This window comes from Pleuronectes platessa, chromosome 1 (genome assembly GCF_947347685.1).
Source record: "Pleuronectes platessa chromosome 1, fPlePla1.1, whole genome shotgun sequence".
Taxonomy (NCBI): domain Eukaryota; kingdom Metazoa; phylum Chordata; class Actinopteri; order Pleuronectiformes; family Pleuronectidae; genus Pleuronectes; species Pleuronectes platessa.
In genome coordinates, this window is record NC_070626.1 from 32,509,927 (window position 1) to 32,527,834 (window position 17,908).

Below are 17,908 nucleotides of genomic sequence, written 5' to 3' on the forward strand. Positions count from 1 at the left end.
GCTAACAGGAAGTAACAAACTTTCGGGGAGCACAAAAGGTGGAACACCACAACATCACCTCCACAAGTGGCACTATCAAAATAAAATAATAACTTAATAAAATTCACAAATACAAATTATAAGTAAAATAAATACAGTGCATTCTTAACTCTGTTACATATGCATGTATGTATGTATGTATGTATGTATGTATGTATGTATGTACATTAAGAATAAGATAACCACACTAAAAACAATAAAAAGGTGTCCAAAAGAAACATTCAGTGATTGTGTAAACAAACATATTCTAAAAAGCCTTGTGTCAACAACAATCTAGCAATACTATTATGTCATAGCCCCATTGTTCCTGTACATACTTCCACTAAGTAACTAACGATTATCCTAAAAATAAATCATAATATTGTAATATCCAACAGGTGAAAGGTGATCCCACGGGTTCTCGTTTCGAGTCAACGGTGATTGGAGCATCCGTAGGCTGCACAAAAGTCTGGCATCTTCACTGGCAATAAAGTCAGCAATTTCCTGTAGAAATCATAATGTAAGATGTTTTTAACAAACCAACCCGATTGGATATCATGTGAAACTTCAGTTAAATCATGTGCAACTTAAGTTATATTGAAAAGAAATAACAATTCTGCCTCTCCCATGAATGTAAAATTACTCGGTACTAGCCTAGCCCAGCCTAGCTGTGATATACAACTAAGCTGCACGATTCAGTTGTTTTTTGAAGAGAAAAGCTGCGATTTCAACATGTTCAAGCATGAAGAATTCTAACCACGTTAATAACGTTTGTAAGAAACCAAACCATTTGTAAATCCGTCAAGATTTCAGCGAGATAAGAGTATTAGCGTTTGTGCAGATCACTGACCCTACCTCAGGTACCACAGATCATTCCAGAAAGCTTACCTGGGGCAAGATGGCCGCCTGTGATGACGTTCTAGACTCCGCCGGAAGACATCTAGCCTTTATATATATCTATGGCCGTGACTGCGTCAGGACTCAGGGTGGAAACCCATTGGTCAGGAGCATCATTTAATATTCATGCCGTGCTTTGCATTGACCATTTATGGTGTAAAGTGGGCGTGTGGAGGCAGATCCACGTACGAACGTTTCCAGGTGGACTGTGATTTATAAAGCGAACATTGTGCTCAGGTGTGCGTGCGCACGGTTTTATAAGTTGTAATTTTCTTTTTTTGCGTACGCTATTTCTGGCTTTTGTGCGTACGCACACTTTTAGTATGAATCTCCCGCACTGTTTTATAAATGAGACCCCTGGCCCTTTAGAATCATATAATAATCACATAAATAATTAATTAAATATGTAAGCAGAGGAAATTATCAGGAGTTAAACTCCATAGCTCGCTGTACATTCCAACAAATGCAAAACAGGAACAGCAACTTACTGTTGTAGAAACGTACAGAGCTTCAATCAATTACATCAGAACCAAAGATATTTTGGCCTCAGTTTTTCACAATGGGAGGAAGTGAAGACATGTTGTCTATCCTTTCTTAAAGTCACCACAAAAACTCTTTTCAGTACAGGTCACAGATTCAGGCAGTTCCCTGTGGGCAGTGCAGGTTGACTTTCATAACAGGCTCAGTTTGTGCAGGTCATACAGAATCTTGGTCCATCCATACAATACAGGACTTCCTTAAGAAAATGACAAGTCACACTACTATAGATAGTTCAATAAGAAATATTTTTGTAGTTATGTACTGAACTTAATTTGACGGTTGAGACTAGCAACAGGTTAAAATAAACACAATCTGGATCAGTGCTGCAAATCAGACAATTAATCTTTGAAATGGACAAAGTGATTTGTGATTCCCACCTGAAGTTGGTAACCAAAATCAATTCAATTCTAAAACATCTTGGCCACAAACTAATCCAAAATATATTTTCTCCAGATTTTGACGCACAGAGGAATAAAGGGAAGGGTTTGACCATGTCTACAAGAGACCCAGAAAGTGAAGAGCATGCAGGTAACTCATTCAACCTATATGGACACAGAGAGCTTACAAAGCAATATGTTGAGATCTGTATGCTTGTTGAGTGAATGGGCACAAAGCTGTAGCTACCAAATTTATACTGAATTCTGTCATCCAGCTGAGGACGTTACAAACTTGGGGTAATTCTACAAAGTAGACAACGTGCAGGGTGTTGGACCAGTGTATCAGGTCCTGTCTTACGGTGGTTGTAACAATATGTGTTTGGACTAGAAGCCGCTGGCCCACGTCCACCAACATCTTCCAGTCTCTGGCTTGCTCCATCTGACCATTCCTGGTCAGATGGAGGAGAACAGACGATGCCATCGCCCTGACAACACACACCACCCTCTCCCACCTGGAAAAGGCCAACACATACGTGAGGATGCTGTTCGTGGACTACAGCTCCACGTTCAGCACAATTGTGCCTGCCAAACTCGTCCCCAAGCTCAGGAGCCTGGGTCTTAAAACCCCCGTGTAACTGGATCTTGGACTTCCTGACGAGCAGACCCCAGGTGGTGAGAATCGGTAACAACACCTCCTCCTCACTGACCCTGAGCACCGGGGGCCCTCAGGGCTGCGTACTCAGTCCCCTCCTGTACTCCCTGTACACACAGGACTGTGTGGCAACACACGGTTCAAACATCATCCTGAAGTTTACAGACGACACCACCATCCTGGGTCTCATCTCCAACAACGACGAGACCGCCTACAGAGATGAGGTCAGAGGCTTGGAGACATGGTGCCAAGAGAACAACCTGTCTCAACACAAGATGTCTGAGAAAAGCACGGAAGATCATCAAGGACCACAGTCATCCAGGCTGTGGACTTCTCACACTGTTGCCGTCTGGCAGACGTTACCGGAGCATCCGAGCACGGACTACCAGACTCACAAACAGCTTCTACCCCCAGGCCATCAGGCTTCTGACCAATCAACATTGACCCCCTTAAACAGTCACCATGGACATTCTGCTCCCACACTCATGTCTATGACTATGTTATATATATACATATATTCATATTCATATTATTTAATTTAATACTCCATTCACCCTGTAAACTACTGCTATACTTGACTACATTATATGTTATATGTTATGTTGGATAGCATGTTGTTGTTTTTTCTATCCTCTGAATAGTCACCATGTACATTCTGCTCCCGAATCATACAAATACAAATACACTTACTTCACATATACTTATCTCATTTAATATTCCCCACTTCTTGAAAAAAAATATTCCCCCTGAAAGTTGTTGCTTCATTTGAATTTATTTGACTATGTTATATGTTATACATATATTCATATTATTTTATTTAATATTCCCCACTCCTTCACCCTGTAAACTGCTGCTTCAGTTAACTTTGACTTTAATTTGACTATGTTATATGTTATACATATATTCATATTACTTAATTTAATATTCACCTGACTGTGTTATATGTTATATGTTACAATGTTATGTTATATGTTATGTTACATAGTATGTTATTTTTTTTGTCATTTTGTAAAGTCGTCTACTGCGTAGATGTTTGCCTGCCATGTCATAAGAATTTCACTGCTCCGATGACGCTGTCATTGGTGCATGTGACAATAAACTTTGATTTGATTTGATTTGAACCTCTCTGCCCCTGTTCCCCCTCACAGACAAAAGTTTTCCTTTGAACTGCCTCTGATGGTTATGATGTCAAGGCATTGGTAGAAGTGCTCTTTGTGTCTATTGTTGCTGCAAGGCATGTGAGTACCTGGTTGGGTCTCAACGTATACCTTATTTTACAACCAGTGTGAATGAGGGTAGCATAGTGGGCAGGATGGATCTTCGTTAAGCCACTGCCGTAGGTTTTTGGGTGAGGGAAGGACGTCATAGGTTTGCTCGAAGCAGGAAGCTAATCCTGCTAGCTTCCATTCCCCACAGGTCCTTCCAGCTGATCTGTCTTTTCTCTATGATTTCCCATCTCCTCCACTGCCCATGTCTTGCTTGAGTGACAGCCTTCACACATCTTGCTGCCTCTTCCTGATGCCAGATTTCCAGGACTACCAATTGTCCCGGCTCTGAAGGAGTTGCCTTGTTCCACAGGGGACTACTCTGACATAGGCTAAAACCTCCTCTTCCCTGTTTAACGTGACCCACAATGTCAGTGTGCTAGAGTTCTGCTTTTACCTGTCAGGTGCTTCTTTTGGTTTTCATTTCCGTCCTGTTGTCAATGATCGAACAGCCCGTATATATTTGTCTCTGGACTCTGAGAGAGTCTCCAGCCTTGTTTTGGTGAATTTAAACTCCTCTACGAGACCTGAGAGAGGCAGCTCGAGGATGACATGTCCCTTCAGGCCGATGTTGCTCAGACATCTTGGGACTCCTAAATGTAAGAATAAATAGTTTTGGTTTCATGTGAATGAAGTCTTTGCTCCCAAATGTTATTCACAACAAAGATTTACAGTATGTAACAATGCAAAATCACAAATACCCAAACAACCAAACATACACATTCAACCCAATAGGTGGTGCCAATTTCTAAAATGTATGTTTTCTTTCTCTTTGACAGCCCTGTTGAGCTTTCTCGTAAAACTTGGACTGAAGGACTTTTATCCCAACCAGCTCAATCTACAGTCTCTCTTTGAGATCAACAAAAACAGTATTGATGAAAAAGCAGTTTTATCACTGAAGGAAATACCATGGTGTTTCCTCAGAAAACTGTTCAAAATAAATGCAGAATGCAGGAACTCAATACAATCATCAATCAGGACAGAGGAGAACATTGAAGAAGACAATGATCTCTTTGATGAAGACCTTGACAGCGCTGATGACTCTATAGATGATCAGGTTAACCCCCTAGACCTCATAGTCGCTCTCTTCCATTGCGCTGACAGCTTCCTGCAGCAGGAAATGGCCCTCAAGATGTCAATGTGCCAGTTTTCTCTTCCACTGCTGTTGCCCCGCAGCCACAATAGTCAGTGTACCCTGAAGCTGTGGGCTCTGAGAGACATCGTCAAAGAGTGGCGTCCACATGATATGTCTGAATCAAGAGGGTTTGTTGAAGACAACATTGTCCAAGCAAATATACCATTCTTCTCCTTTGTGAGGCTGAAGAACAGCAGTTTATCCAAGTCCCAGATTTTGAATCATGTCCTCAGCAGTGGACAACAGAACTGCAACATCTTCATACACAGAGATGCTGAAGGGGGGGCAGTCAAAAGAGAAATTGCGAATGGGCTTGTTGAGGTTTGCTGGTACCTTCCCTCTGGCGGGGAAAAACTTGACATTTTTCCTGAGCCTACTGCCTTTGCAAATTTGCGAGGGGACATTAGTGAATCACTCACACAATTCAACTTTCTCTTTCAAGTATCAACAGCTACCTTTGTGTTTCTGGACAGCGTTGAAGAAAGTGAGCACAAGATTCTATCTTCTCTTCAAGATGTGAAATCAAAACTCTTCTTAGTCTTCAATCGAAAGGGAGGGAACGCCAGTGAGGAGAGGATGTCTGTGAAGAGATTGGTGGATGAATTAGGTTTACCAAAGAACAGAGTGAAGGTCAAAGACAAGAGTTCAAATGTGGCAGGGTTCTCAAAGAAACTTTGTGAGGTCATCAAGGCATCCCTGTTAGATGTGAAAGACACCATGAGCATTGTAGATATGGTTGGAAAAGCTGTTGAACTTGGTCTGTCTGTGGACGAGAGCAAAACTGAATCACAGAGAAAAGCAGCTGAGGAGATCATGGACGACATTGGAGTGCAAAGTATACCAGACTATAAAAAACTAAATATGACTTTGCAAGGAGCGAACTGGAAGAGGTTGTCAAAGTTAGAGAAGGAAGAGTGTAGACTGAAGACATCTGGTGATTCTGGCCTTGAATACTATAAATGTCAACTACAGGAAGAAAAAAGACAAATCAGACAGAATCAACAAAATTCTGACGCCTCCAAAGGAATGAAGAGTTTCATCAAGTGCTTATCTACAAGTGACAAAGAAGAAAGAGATGTTTTCCTGAAGTGGATGAAACTGAAGTTTAATACACGTTCACGAGTCAAACTCTCTGTGTTACGTCACAAATTCAAAGAGCAATGCAAGAAGAAAGACGCCAAACTCATAGGAGAGTTACACCAAGCTTTGGTGGATAGCTCTTTAGGAACAGAGCATTACATGAGAGAGATGGGACTGATCTACCAGTTCTCAACCAGCAGCTCAACAACAGCTGATGGAATTTCCCAGCTCCCTGGTTTGGCAGCTGAAATGCTGTTGGATGGATATCCTTTAGAGCTTTTGGACGGAGATGCCTCCAACATCCCAGAGAGATGGGTGACAGACGTACTGATGGAGCTTCACAAGAAGGTTGGACAGAGGAGCAGACTGTTGGTACTGACTGTGTTGGGTGTTCAGAGCAGCGGTAAGTCAACGCTCCTCAACACCATGTTTGGTGTGCAGTTTCCTGTCAGCAGCGGCAGATGCACAAGAGGAGCTTTCATGCTCTTCCTCAAAGTTGGAGAAGATTTGAAAAGCGAGTTCAACTGTGATTTTATTGTCCTCATTGACACAGAGGGTCTTAAGGCTCCTGAACTGGCACAACTAGAGGACAGTTACGAGCACGACAACCAGCTAGCAACCTTTGTCATTGGCTTGAGTGATGCCACCATCATCAACATCGCAATGGAAAACTCAACAGAAATGAAAGATGTCCTGCAAATTGTAGTGCACGCATTCTTGAGGATGAAAGAAATTGGAAAAAAGCCAGTTTGTCATTTTGTTCATCAGAATGTTTCATCAGTTTCAGCTCATGACAAGAACATGACAGACAGAAAACATCTCCTGGACCAACTCAATGAAATGACTCAAATGGCAGCTGAAATGGAAAAGAAACCTTCTATCAAAGAGTTCACGGATGTGCTGGACTATGACATGGACAAGAACAACTGGAACATCCCAGGACTCTGGCATGGAACTCCACCAATGGCTCCAGTGAACACAGGTTACAGTAAAGCTGTAGCACATTTCAAGAAAAACCTTTTGCAAACAGTGAAGAAGGACCCGGGCAATGAAGTGTCGCAGATCCCAGAGTTTCTGGAAATGATGAAGAGTCTCTGGCAGGCAGTGAAATATGAGAACTTCATCTTTAGTTTCAGAAACACTCTTGTGGCTCAAGCCTATAACAACTTGTGCAAAGAGTTCAATCAGTGGGAATGGGAGTTCAGAAAAGAGATTCTGACCTGGCAAACACAAGCAGAGGTAGAAATTTTGAATGCTGACAATGAATCTGAGGTAGAAACTTGGAACAGATTAGTTAGAGAAAAAAAATCTGAGGTGTCAGACAAAATAACAAACCAACAAACAACAATAAGGGAACAAATCTCAGACTACTACAAGATGAAAGGCAAACGAGTTCATCTGATAGAGAAATACAAAGTGGACTTTTTAAACAGTGTCAAAGGCCTTGGAGATGAAATCAAACATTCTGTGTGGGTAAAACTGGATTGCATCCTTGAAGTAAAACTACGTTCAAAAAAGGTTCAGGACATTCAGAGAGGATACAGAGGTGTGATTGAACAGAAGGTCATGAAGCTTCTGGGTGACTGCAAGGCGTCAACTCTGACTGAGGAACAGCTGACACAAGAGTTTGAAAAGATGTGGGCTGAAGCCACTGTAGACCTGTCCGGCCTGAAAGAGCGAGACATTGCAGCATGCGTCCTGAAGCAGCTGAGAAAAGACTTCTGTAATCGAAACGTCAATGAAGCTTTGAAGAAAGTAACAGACCTAAAGGAAATGGAGACAGGTCCATTTCAAACTAAAAGTAAGCACGTAGACACTCTTCTGCCAGAGAAACATCTGTGTAAAGGAGATTTGCAGAGAGTCGCGGACAGAATCATTGAATCTTGTACAAGGTTTGTACTTGATAAAGTACAGACCGATGGAGATTACCAGGACTCTTTCACAAAGGATCTTCTAGAACAAATTGATGAATCCCTTAAACAATGTTACGACCATCACAAAACGAATATAAAGTTTGAGATTGACCTGAAACTCCACATTTGTGGCATTGCTTCAAGGGAATTTGTCGAAATGCACAAAAGATTCTTGTCAGATAATAATCCTCACACTCAGCTGGGAAAGTACAAGACTCAGTACCTGTCAGATTTTCTTGATTTATACAACAATGGAGATGACTGCCAACGCGGAGCAAAAAATTTTGTCCAGTCTTGTATCAAACCTGCTGTGAAACAGTTCATCTGTGGATCTCTGGGAGTAAACATCGTGGATGACATTCTGACAGGTTCCCATTCAGCAGAGTATAGTTCTCGCACAATCTTCCAGTACAACATTCAGAAAGAGTTACTGCTACAGGAAAACTTCTTTAGTTTTTTTAGTTACATTGATAACTATGAAATATATGTTAAGGATTGGATATTTCAGCACATCAGGGAACAGATGTCAGAGGACAAGACTTTGTGCAAACTGAAGAACAACAATCTACAAGTCATCTACAAAAAAATATCAGAAGCGATAGATCGGGCAGCAATAGGAGAGGATGGTGCTCCGCTGCCAGACAACAAGGAAAGCATCACAAAGCTAATCAGCAACATGCGCAAACATTTGGTCAAAGACATCTCACTTTCAGTGGAGGCTGAAGAAACCACCTTGTTTCTGATCCAAAGCTCATGTCATTCATTCATCAAGTGTCTCAAGAGCTCAATGAAGGAGTTGAAGAACCAACTGGAAGGGGAGTTCTCAAACTCTGATGACATCACTGAGACTCTGAACAAGCTTCCAATCAAACCACAGGATGAGCTTTTCAAGCGAGTGTTTGGTTGTGGACGACAGTGTCCATTTTGTAAGGCTCCCTGTGTGGCCGGTGGCAAAGAACACAACCAGCATCATGCAGCCATTCATCGGCCACAAGGTCTTGGAAGAGTCAAGGATGAGTCAAGTAAGAAGCTGGTTGTTTCACTGTGTACAACTAGCGTGCACAGTGATATTAAATTCAGAAGCCCAGCCACCAAAGGGGAGTGGCATCCTTACAAGGACTACAACAAGTTCTACCCAGACTGGATCATTCCTCCAGACTTCACCATAGAGGCATCTGACTACTGGAAGTACGTCCTGGTGCAATACAATGACAAATTTGCTGAAATATATGAAGCTGAACCAGCTGATGTCCCAGAGGCCTGGAGGAGACTCTCAAAGGATCAAGCTCTGAAGGGTCTGAAAGACGCCTTCAACATGAAGTGAACAAAGTACAACTGAACACATGAGGTAATTCAGTCTAGTTTAATATGCAGCAATAGATTCACATTCACTTGGATGAAATATTATCTTTACTCAACAAATTGTTTGACATAGACTCTTGAAAATGTCCAGACTTTGTTTATAGATTTGTTTTCTTCCAGTTTCACATCTTACATTAGAAACGTCATCAACATGCCCACTCTCTCTCTGTGAATGTTCTTGACATGTTCCTGCTGTGTTCTCACGTTCTCTACGTTCTCACCTACAGCCTCTCCAGAAAGTCTCAGGAACATGTCTGGACCTCCGGGCAGGTCTGAAAGCAAATTCAGAGAACTACAAGTCTTCATTCTAATTCAGCTTCTGGACAAATTACTATTTTGGGGGGAAACTGTGCAAGAGATTATTGTTTGGTTTGTTTTTGTTTGTTTCACTCTTGTGTATCTTTTTTGTTAATGTGACTCAACAACCAATTTGTTTCAGTGAAATTGAAGAAAAAACAACAGAGTTAGTTTGGACCGCTGTGCATTTCATTTTATTTTCTTTACGACTCTTCGATGATTTATTTTTTGGTAGTTTGTTTTAAGGTGTCAATAGTCACTCTCCCTCGAGCGATAAAAGAAATAAACGATTTTGTTGCCGTATGTTTGTGTATATGATGAATTATCTTTTATATTACTTCACGTAGTTCAGGGCAGATAAACAGATGTGGTGATGTGGATGATGAAGTTATTAATGTATTATCTCTATGTATGTAATAACTATGAAGAAAACAATGGCTATGTACAATATACTAAGACCATGTGATGAAATATTCAGTAATAAACTGATATTATATTGTTATTCACATATTGTTAAGGATTAACTTTTGATTAAAATTCTTCTGATTAAAATGTATTGTTCCATTATTTACATGCTCCGTTCTAAATGACAAGTACATTACCAAGGATGAAGATGATGATGATGATGATTAAGCACAAATTGTCTGTGTCGGTTTTTATTTTTGGTTCTTTTTTGCTCATGTTAAGATTTCGACTAAATATGCGAATGACATTTGATAATGTGACAAAGTTACAAGCTTCAATAAATGATGAGTCAGTTGATCTCAGTTTGTGTTTGACTTTTTCTGATCACAAATGTTTTTTTGCTGATGGTTGCATAATGAGTAGAGATATTATGTAAAAGGACCATATGAAATAAAATAATAATATTATAAACAATGTTTTCAAATAAAGAAAATAGCTATAAACAATATATTTATCATAAATTATCATATGATACTATGAGAACCATTTTGGTTAGCTTTCTGCATTCAGTCCTTATCCACTGTTGATGGAACATGGAGGGACACACAGGAAACTGCAGCAATACATCACTCAACTGCCACTTGGTAAAACAGCGACAAGGGGGCACCCAAAGCACATCTCAAATTTATCCAGTCAGCACAGGCCAAAGGGAAACAAGATGAACACACACACACACACACACACACACACACACACACACACACACACACACACACACACACACACACACACACACACACACACACAACTTGAATGGAGTGTGACAATGTGTGTTCTTAATTCTGTATTTGTACGTGTGATCTCCTTTAGTTTCTTTATCTTATCGAGGGTTCCAGGGAAACGCCATTCCATTCTGCCTGCACTGCTGTTGTATGTCTGGGAACATGACAGTAAAGTCTGGTTTGATTGGATTTGATTTGATGGGAGGAGCCTGGTTTCAGTTCAGAGTCAAATCCCAGTTCAGAGAAATGGAGGCTGGAAGGAGTGATGCTCAGGTTGCTGTGGTAACCCTGGTAAAGGTGTGTTACTGCACTCAGCTCCACTTTACTGTAACTGGCTGGTTCCAACCATTTCTGACTCTGTCGTGTTGATGATGAAGAGCAGGAGGCTTGTTCCTCAGTTTATTATCTGATGGGAGCAGAATATGTACTGTATATATGTATTGTACATATGTATTGTGTATATGTACTGTATATATGTATTGTGTATATGTATTGTGTATATGTACTGTGTAGCCAAGGATACACACAAGTCAAGTAGAATCATAAAAAATCTACCTGGAGAGTGACTTGTTGTATTTATTATATTATATTATATTGTTTTTTATTGTATGATATGATATTATATGATATTATATAGTACAGGTGTGTTTCTGTAATGTTGTGTTCTCTTGTCCTGTGTTGATACTTCAGAATTATTCCTGAGTCGTCCTCAAACTCTTATATTGCGTCACTTTTATAGTTTTTGTTCCATCTCCTCTTTACCTGCCCTGTCACACGTTTGGAAGGAACCGAGATAAACTGAAGGAAATGTTTTCACTGCTGATTTCTGTTTCTCAGATAAACATCAGTTGATTTGTTTGTGGACATATTTCATTTGATGAATGAGGCCTGAGTCAGACCACATGTACAATGGACACACGACCAGAAGACACAGGTACACCCCTGAGTTACTGTATATTTCTCTTTACTCAGTAAAGAGAAATACCAGTGACATACTAAATGTAACCGGTCTCTTCTTGGTGTGATGGACTCTGTGTTGTTTCTAATCATGGAAGCTTGTTCTTTTTTTTCCAGGACTTTTATTTCTCTGTTCAGAGGTTCAGCAAAAGAACAGAAAACATCATTCGTCATTTGGTCACATGCATAAAATAAAAAAAATATACGGTTCAACAGGCATTCTTCAGGACACAAAATGGCGAATACCAAAGCACATGCAAAAAATAACACGTTTGCTAGCTTGGTGGAAAACTCTGAACTAACTCATAAATGAAAATAAACCATAGAAGAATTAAGCAGCTCGACTGCTATAATCTTACAATACACATTAAACATTCTAAACAACTTACAGATAACTTAAACTACGAACTTTACACATTAGTGTCGCGCTGTACAACATACACACCTCTCAGTCAGCTCCAGAACATTCTGACGAGAGCCGGTAAAATAAATACAATGCCCACCGGCGACCTATAGAGGGCGCCAAACACATATCAAACACTTAATACAAAAACAATGATAAACAAAAGCAGAGCGGTTTTTGGTGCAATGCAATATAACCTTTAACACCTGCTACATAAACCCTACATGTCAAATTACATCACCCTTATCAAACATGTCAAGTCTGGGGCAAATTGGACAATAATCATTTAAGTTACAACAACTTACCAGTTCCATGGCAAAGTGTCAAAGTTCACTGTGCCACCGTGGACATGCTGAAAAAGTTGATTGCAATCACAGACCCAATCTGAGATCTGATTATTCTCCAAGAGGGATTTGTTCAAGTGCAACGACTGATAAAAAAAAACTTTATAAAAAATACCCTGCACCCAGAGATCCTGTAGAGTTCAGGATATCACTTCAACAGTCTCTGTGCAGCAGCAGATACACAACAGAACAACAGAGTTGTATCAGTGACCAGAGAACCTGACAACTAGGTTTGCAAACTTTGTACAGTGGTGATAATGAGTCACTAAATATAACAAGTATGAGGACGACTTATTAGATTCATAGTTACATCACAGAAAAGGATCCTGATCATTTAAGAACTTCACAACTTCAAAAGAGGAACACACACACACACATACATTTGTAGTTAGTACTTTTATGAGACTCAATAAATTGGTCATCTTTTCCCTTCCTTTGAAGGGCGGTGCCCTGACGGAACTTTAATCAATTAGTAATTATTAATATTAATATTTTTTATATATTAATATGTTGAGGCCGAAGTTGAGACAATGGGCTATATAACTTGAGGCCTTGTGGGACATTACAATCCAGCCTGAGAGTACTCTGGGGGAGGAAATGTACCTGGTGTCCTTCGGGACCCCTGCTGTATTTTCTGGCCGCTCCCTAAGACTCGAATCCTGACATTCAATTGGCTGAGAGCCCACAGAACCCTCATTCTGTGGCCTCAGTGCCTCATGCCATGACGGAACGTCTCCGGCCGCACTGTTATCATCCTACCAAGTTTGTGGAGACTTTACCGGTCAAAAGATCGGTACACAACGCCCGCGTGGGTACCGAGTGGTAAAGTCACTGTAAATTTGTCTCTGGCGTGTTTTTGAGAGCTTCTGATTTTTCCCTCGCATGTTCTCTCTCTCTCTCTCTCTCTCTCTCTCTCTCTCTCTCTCTCTCTCTCTCTCACTCACTCACTCTTCCCTCCTAAACCTGCTTTCACACACGTCCCGACCTGCATTCACACATTTCACGTTACATAGATAGATCTAGACTTAGAGAGCCTGAACGCAACTCGACGCCATTCGGTGCCAAAACCACGAGGAGATGAGAATCTCTTTGACCGACCACCATCTTGACTTCGGCCTCATGCCGTCATCAACATAATCCTCCATTTTGAATCACATGAGTGTACCACCATCGTGAATTCAGCCAGACTACGTCACCACCTGACTGCATCATTACTCCATCGCCACTACCCCTCTCTCTCTCCCTCTCACACACACACATACAAACACACACACACACACACACACACACACACACACACACACACACACACACAACATAGAGACACAGACAGACAGGCAGACACACACACACACACACACAAACATAGAGACACAGACAGACAGGCAGACACACACACACCCACACACACACGTAGATATACCCTCAGTATTACATGTGTGTTCTAAATTGCTGCTGCTGTTGTTATCTTTGAAATATTGGAGTTTGTTAAATGAAGAATCATTGAATAACATTAACTTTATTTACCTTTTCAATAAATCCTTTTGTAATTAAAGTGTCTGTATCTTGTGATTATTTGTGCATATGTATTTGAATACAGCTGGATGACTATAGCCTGTGCTCGAACTTAAAACCCTTCATTGTTCATTATATAATCATTAATATTTAATATTGAGATTAGTAATTGAACTTTTATAAACTGAGACTGATCCTTACAGATTGACCGTTGGTCCCTGTAACCAGGGTGGTGCCCCGTCGATAAATAACAATTACAGATTGTATTATTCTTAATTGATAAATGCATTGTTTTCATTAATTATTTAATTATTCTTTATTGATAACCGTACCATTTCTAATGAATTATTTTACCTTTCTTAATTGATAGCTTTATCATTTCAATTTTTTTTTAATAAATAATTTTTATTATTTTAATCAGATTTCATGATTATTAATAATTAGCCAACGTCAAGTACGAAACGTAAAAACATAATTGGTGCCTCGTGTGAGGCTATCCAACTCCAGCTGTATCATAATACTGTGTACAATAATCCAGATTAATTGTCAAAGAAAGAAATAATTTTGGAAATAAATTTCTCTTTTCAATTTTATTTATTTTATTTCTGAATTCCCTTGCACTTTTGCCAAGCATGTACACTAGTGCCTTGTGAATCCGTGGTTGGCTGCTTATTGCATATTAGTGGTTGTGTCATCTCAATGCACAATAATTATATTACATTTTTTAGGAGAAACAACTTTGGAAATTAATTTCTCTTTGAATTTTCTTTATTCTTAATTCCCTTTGCTAAGCAGACATTTTGTGTAACTGTGGTTGGTTGCTGACAACGTTTCAGTAGTTTATAATTTTATTGGAGATTTTCTGCATGCTTCTAAGGAGACTAACTAGTTTTGAGAGACTAGTTTTGAGGAGACTAGTTGTTAACTAAGTCTAAAGGATTGCTATATAGACACAGGGTGAAGCTCACCTGTGCATCTTGTTGTGAAGTGTTAATTAAGTATTTTACCCGCTTTTTACCTAAGCAAGCTTGAGCAGTCCACCAGGTGCATTTTCACACTCAGAAGATGAGAAGCACGGACCACCATGGGGCAAGGGCTCCCTCAAGGCCAATTTGTCTTATGATGCTGTGAGTGAGTTGAGTGAGTATGATTTAAGTACCTGTGATCGAAAGATTGAAGAACTGACCATGTACCTAAACAACCCGACTGGTCCGAAATTGACAATATCCCAATTTCTGGGTCAGCTGACACTCCTCTACATACAGGGAGCCAAGCGGCAAGCCAAAGAAAATGCTTTAAATATTTAAAATTCCTATAACCAAATTTATTGAATGCACTTATTGTAAGTCGCTTTGGATAAAAGCGTCAGCTAAATGAAATGTAATGTAATGTAATGTTACTTGTTCTATTTTATGACACATGATACACAGAGCTTCTCTTTCCAGCTTCTCCTTCCTCTTCTCCATCCCTATCCCCCTTCCCCGGAATCCCTTTGCTTTATCACCCGCAGATCCAGGGCCTCTGTGGCCGCACCATGGATTGTGGTTTGTGGATCCAGTGTGGCGGATTCTGAGTCATGTGGGCTGATCGTGGTGCTGGTGGCGGACCCTGTGTCGCGTTGGCATTGGGCACGGGCGGTGGACCAGGACCTCGGTGGTGGCTTGTGATGGGTCCTGGTGGGCGGCGGTGGACGGTGACTGAGGACTGGAGTGGTGTCTGGTCTGGATGGTGGATCGTGGTCTAGATGGTTGCTGAGCATGGACTGTGCTTGCAGCGGGACTGCTTGGCATGTCATGTTGGGGTTGTCCTTCGGGATGTCTACCCTCATCAAATGCTGCTAGAGACTTTGATTATTGATGATGTTTTCCTGCACGTGGCATCTATTGCACTTCTGTCCGTCCTGGGAGAGGGATCCCTCACATGTGGCTCTCTCTGAGGTTTCTACATATTTTTACCCTGTTAAAAGGGTTTTTAGTAGTTTTTCCTTACTCTTGCTGAGGGTTAAGGACAGAGGATGTCTCACCCTGTTAAAGCCCTATGAGATGAATGGTAATTTGTGAATATGGGCTATACAAATAAAATTTGATTGATTGATTGATTGATAATGTAATAAGGTATTTTAGCAAAGTGAACATATTGTATCAGTTTGTAGTATTTCTCTGGACACTTTGGAATATGAATGTTACCCCTCAACTCATTACATGTCTCATGCCATTGCATTGGTAAATTTACTTTTGTACACCAAGACCAAGACTATTTGTGTGTAAGTTATTCTGTGAGACTCACTGTCAAGGAACTTGTTTTAAAAAATGTTATTGTTGTAAACAGTGGTGACACGACACAGTGACACTAGACAATAAGTGTCGGGCCTCATTTACCAAACGGTGCCATGTGTCTGATCCATCGTGTAAATGTGTCTTCGCTCCTTCGCCCTCATGACAAGACGCCTCCACAGCCTCCTCAGTGAGTCATGTGATGTCAGAGCATTTAATCTTTAATGAGGTGGAAACTGTTAATTTTCATGTAATAATAAAGAAATGATTCATGTAAACAAAGCAGCCACAAGATTTTACAAGTGAATAAAACAAGCTGAGGTTTGAAAGAGACGTTTCTGTGATGATCAAACTGGATTTCCTGGTTTTCCTGCAGCAGTTGTGTAGCAGCCGATTGTCAAACAGATAAACGTATCAAATCAAACTTCGAATTATACTAATCAAAGGGCCACTGTTGCACCATGGGTTGTGGTGTACGCGGATGGGAAAAACTTAGTGTCCAAACAGATGTCCAGTTTCTGCGAAAAGCGTGGTTTATTTAACCAAACAGCGAGCAAACAAAGAACAAAGAAAATTCCTGTGCCTCTCCCGCTCCGGTAAAAAACCATTTGCCCACCCAGGTGCATGCTGGTCCCTTACCGACAGCCTACCTATATAACTTCAGGTGCCCCCCTACCGTGCCCAAATGAAACAAAACACAAATAATAAACAAGAAACACCTAAAGTAAACAAATAATAAACTAGAATACTAATAGAAATCTAATCATAATGAAATCAAGCAAATTGACTGAGAATAACCAAAAAACTAAATACTCACTAAACAAAATAATAAACTAAACAGCACTAAGTACTACAACTAAATAAATAGCTCCAACATTCCGGCCCCTAATTGTGCACTAAATCACAATTACTTTAATTTATCAAAGGAGCTATTCCCTCCACCCAATCTATGACTAGACAGTTCATGCATTAGCTTCAGTTCACTTTCTTCTTTATGATGTACCTGAAACAACAAAAGAGAGATATAGAGAAAAAGAGGGAGGGGGAGAGAGAGAAAGTCCATGGTGTCACATTCCTGCTTCCAACAGCAGGCAGAGCTTCGTCACAGGCCTCTCCAGAATGCTGGTCCTGGTCCGAAGGCGCACAGAGCGTACCAGGCCCTTTGCATCTGCTCTCACATCCAAGATTCTCCCCATCAGCCAAGATCCTCTTGGGGCTGCAGCGTCTGCAGGAACGAGATTTCTCCTTGGTCTTGTCCATTTCTGTCTCTCTTGCATCATTGGTAAGTATTCAGCAATCCATCTCTTCCAAAACAGTTCTGCCATGTATTGTATTTGCTTCCACCTTTTCCTGATGTACAAATCATTGCGGTCAAACAGTCCTGGTGGCATGATTGGCTTCCCCTTTAACATCAGAATGTGGTTAGGTGTGAGTGCCTCCAGGTCGTCCGGGTCATCAGAGACTTTAGTGATGGGTCTGTCATTCAATATGGCCTCAGCCTCACAAAAAACAGTTTGGAGCCCTTCATCATCGAGAATTTGCTGTTTGAGAACTGAAGTCAGAACACTTTTCACAGAGCGAATCAGGCGCTCCCAAACACCACCATGATGGGAAGCTGCTGGTGTGTTAAAGCTCCATTTTATGCCATCCTGGACCAACGCTCTCTGAATTTTGCCATGATTTAAACCAGCCA

At 40.7% G+C, this 17,908-nt stretch overlaps 3 protein-coding genes across 9 annotated transcripts in view; all 3 read left to right on the top strand.

Annotated features, from left to right (window-relative positions):
* LOC128444984 (up-regulator of cell proliferation-like) overlaps positions 1-10,303 on the top strand; it is a 75,280-nt gene extending 64,977 nt beyond the window's left edge. For 3 of the 7 annotated variants that reach the window (XM_053427729.1, XM_053427720.1, XM_053427744.1), the window contains 3 exons: positions 4,202-4,348; positions 4,529-9,225; positions 9,467-10,303. In XM_053427729.1, the coding sequence (XP_053283704.1) occupies positions 4,202-4,348; positions 4,529-9,201 (4,820 nt within the window). In that variant the 3' untranslated portion in view covers positions 9,202-9,225; positions 9,467-10,303. Of the gene's footprint in view, positions 1-1,908; positions 1,984-4,201; positions 4,349-4,528; positions 9,226-9,466 lie in introns of all 7 variants that reach the window. The other 4 variants (XM_053427736.1, XM_053427752.1, XM_053427764.1 and 1 more) reach the window with 2 other exon arrangements.
* Positions 1-17,908, top strand: part of LOC128445039 (up-regulator of cell proliferation) — an 83,201-nt gene that overhangs the window by 41,905 nt on the left and 23,388 nt on the right. The window lies entirely within an intron of this gene.
* Positions 1-17,908, top strand: part of LOC128445051 (up-regulator of cell proliferation-like) — a 141,415-nt gene that overhangs the window by 11,392 nt on the left and 112,115 nt on the right. The gene's annotated exons all lie outside the window — the stretch shown is intronic.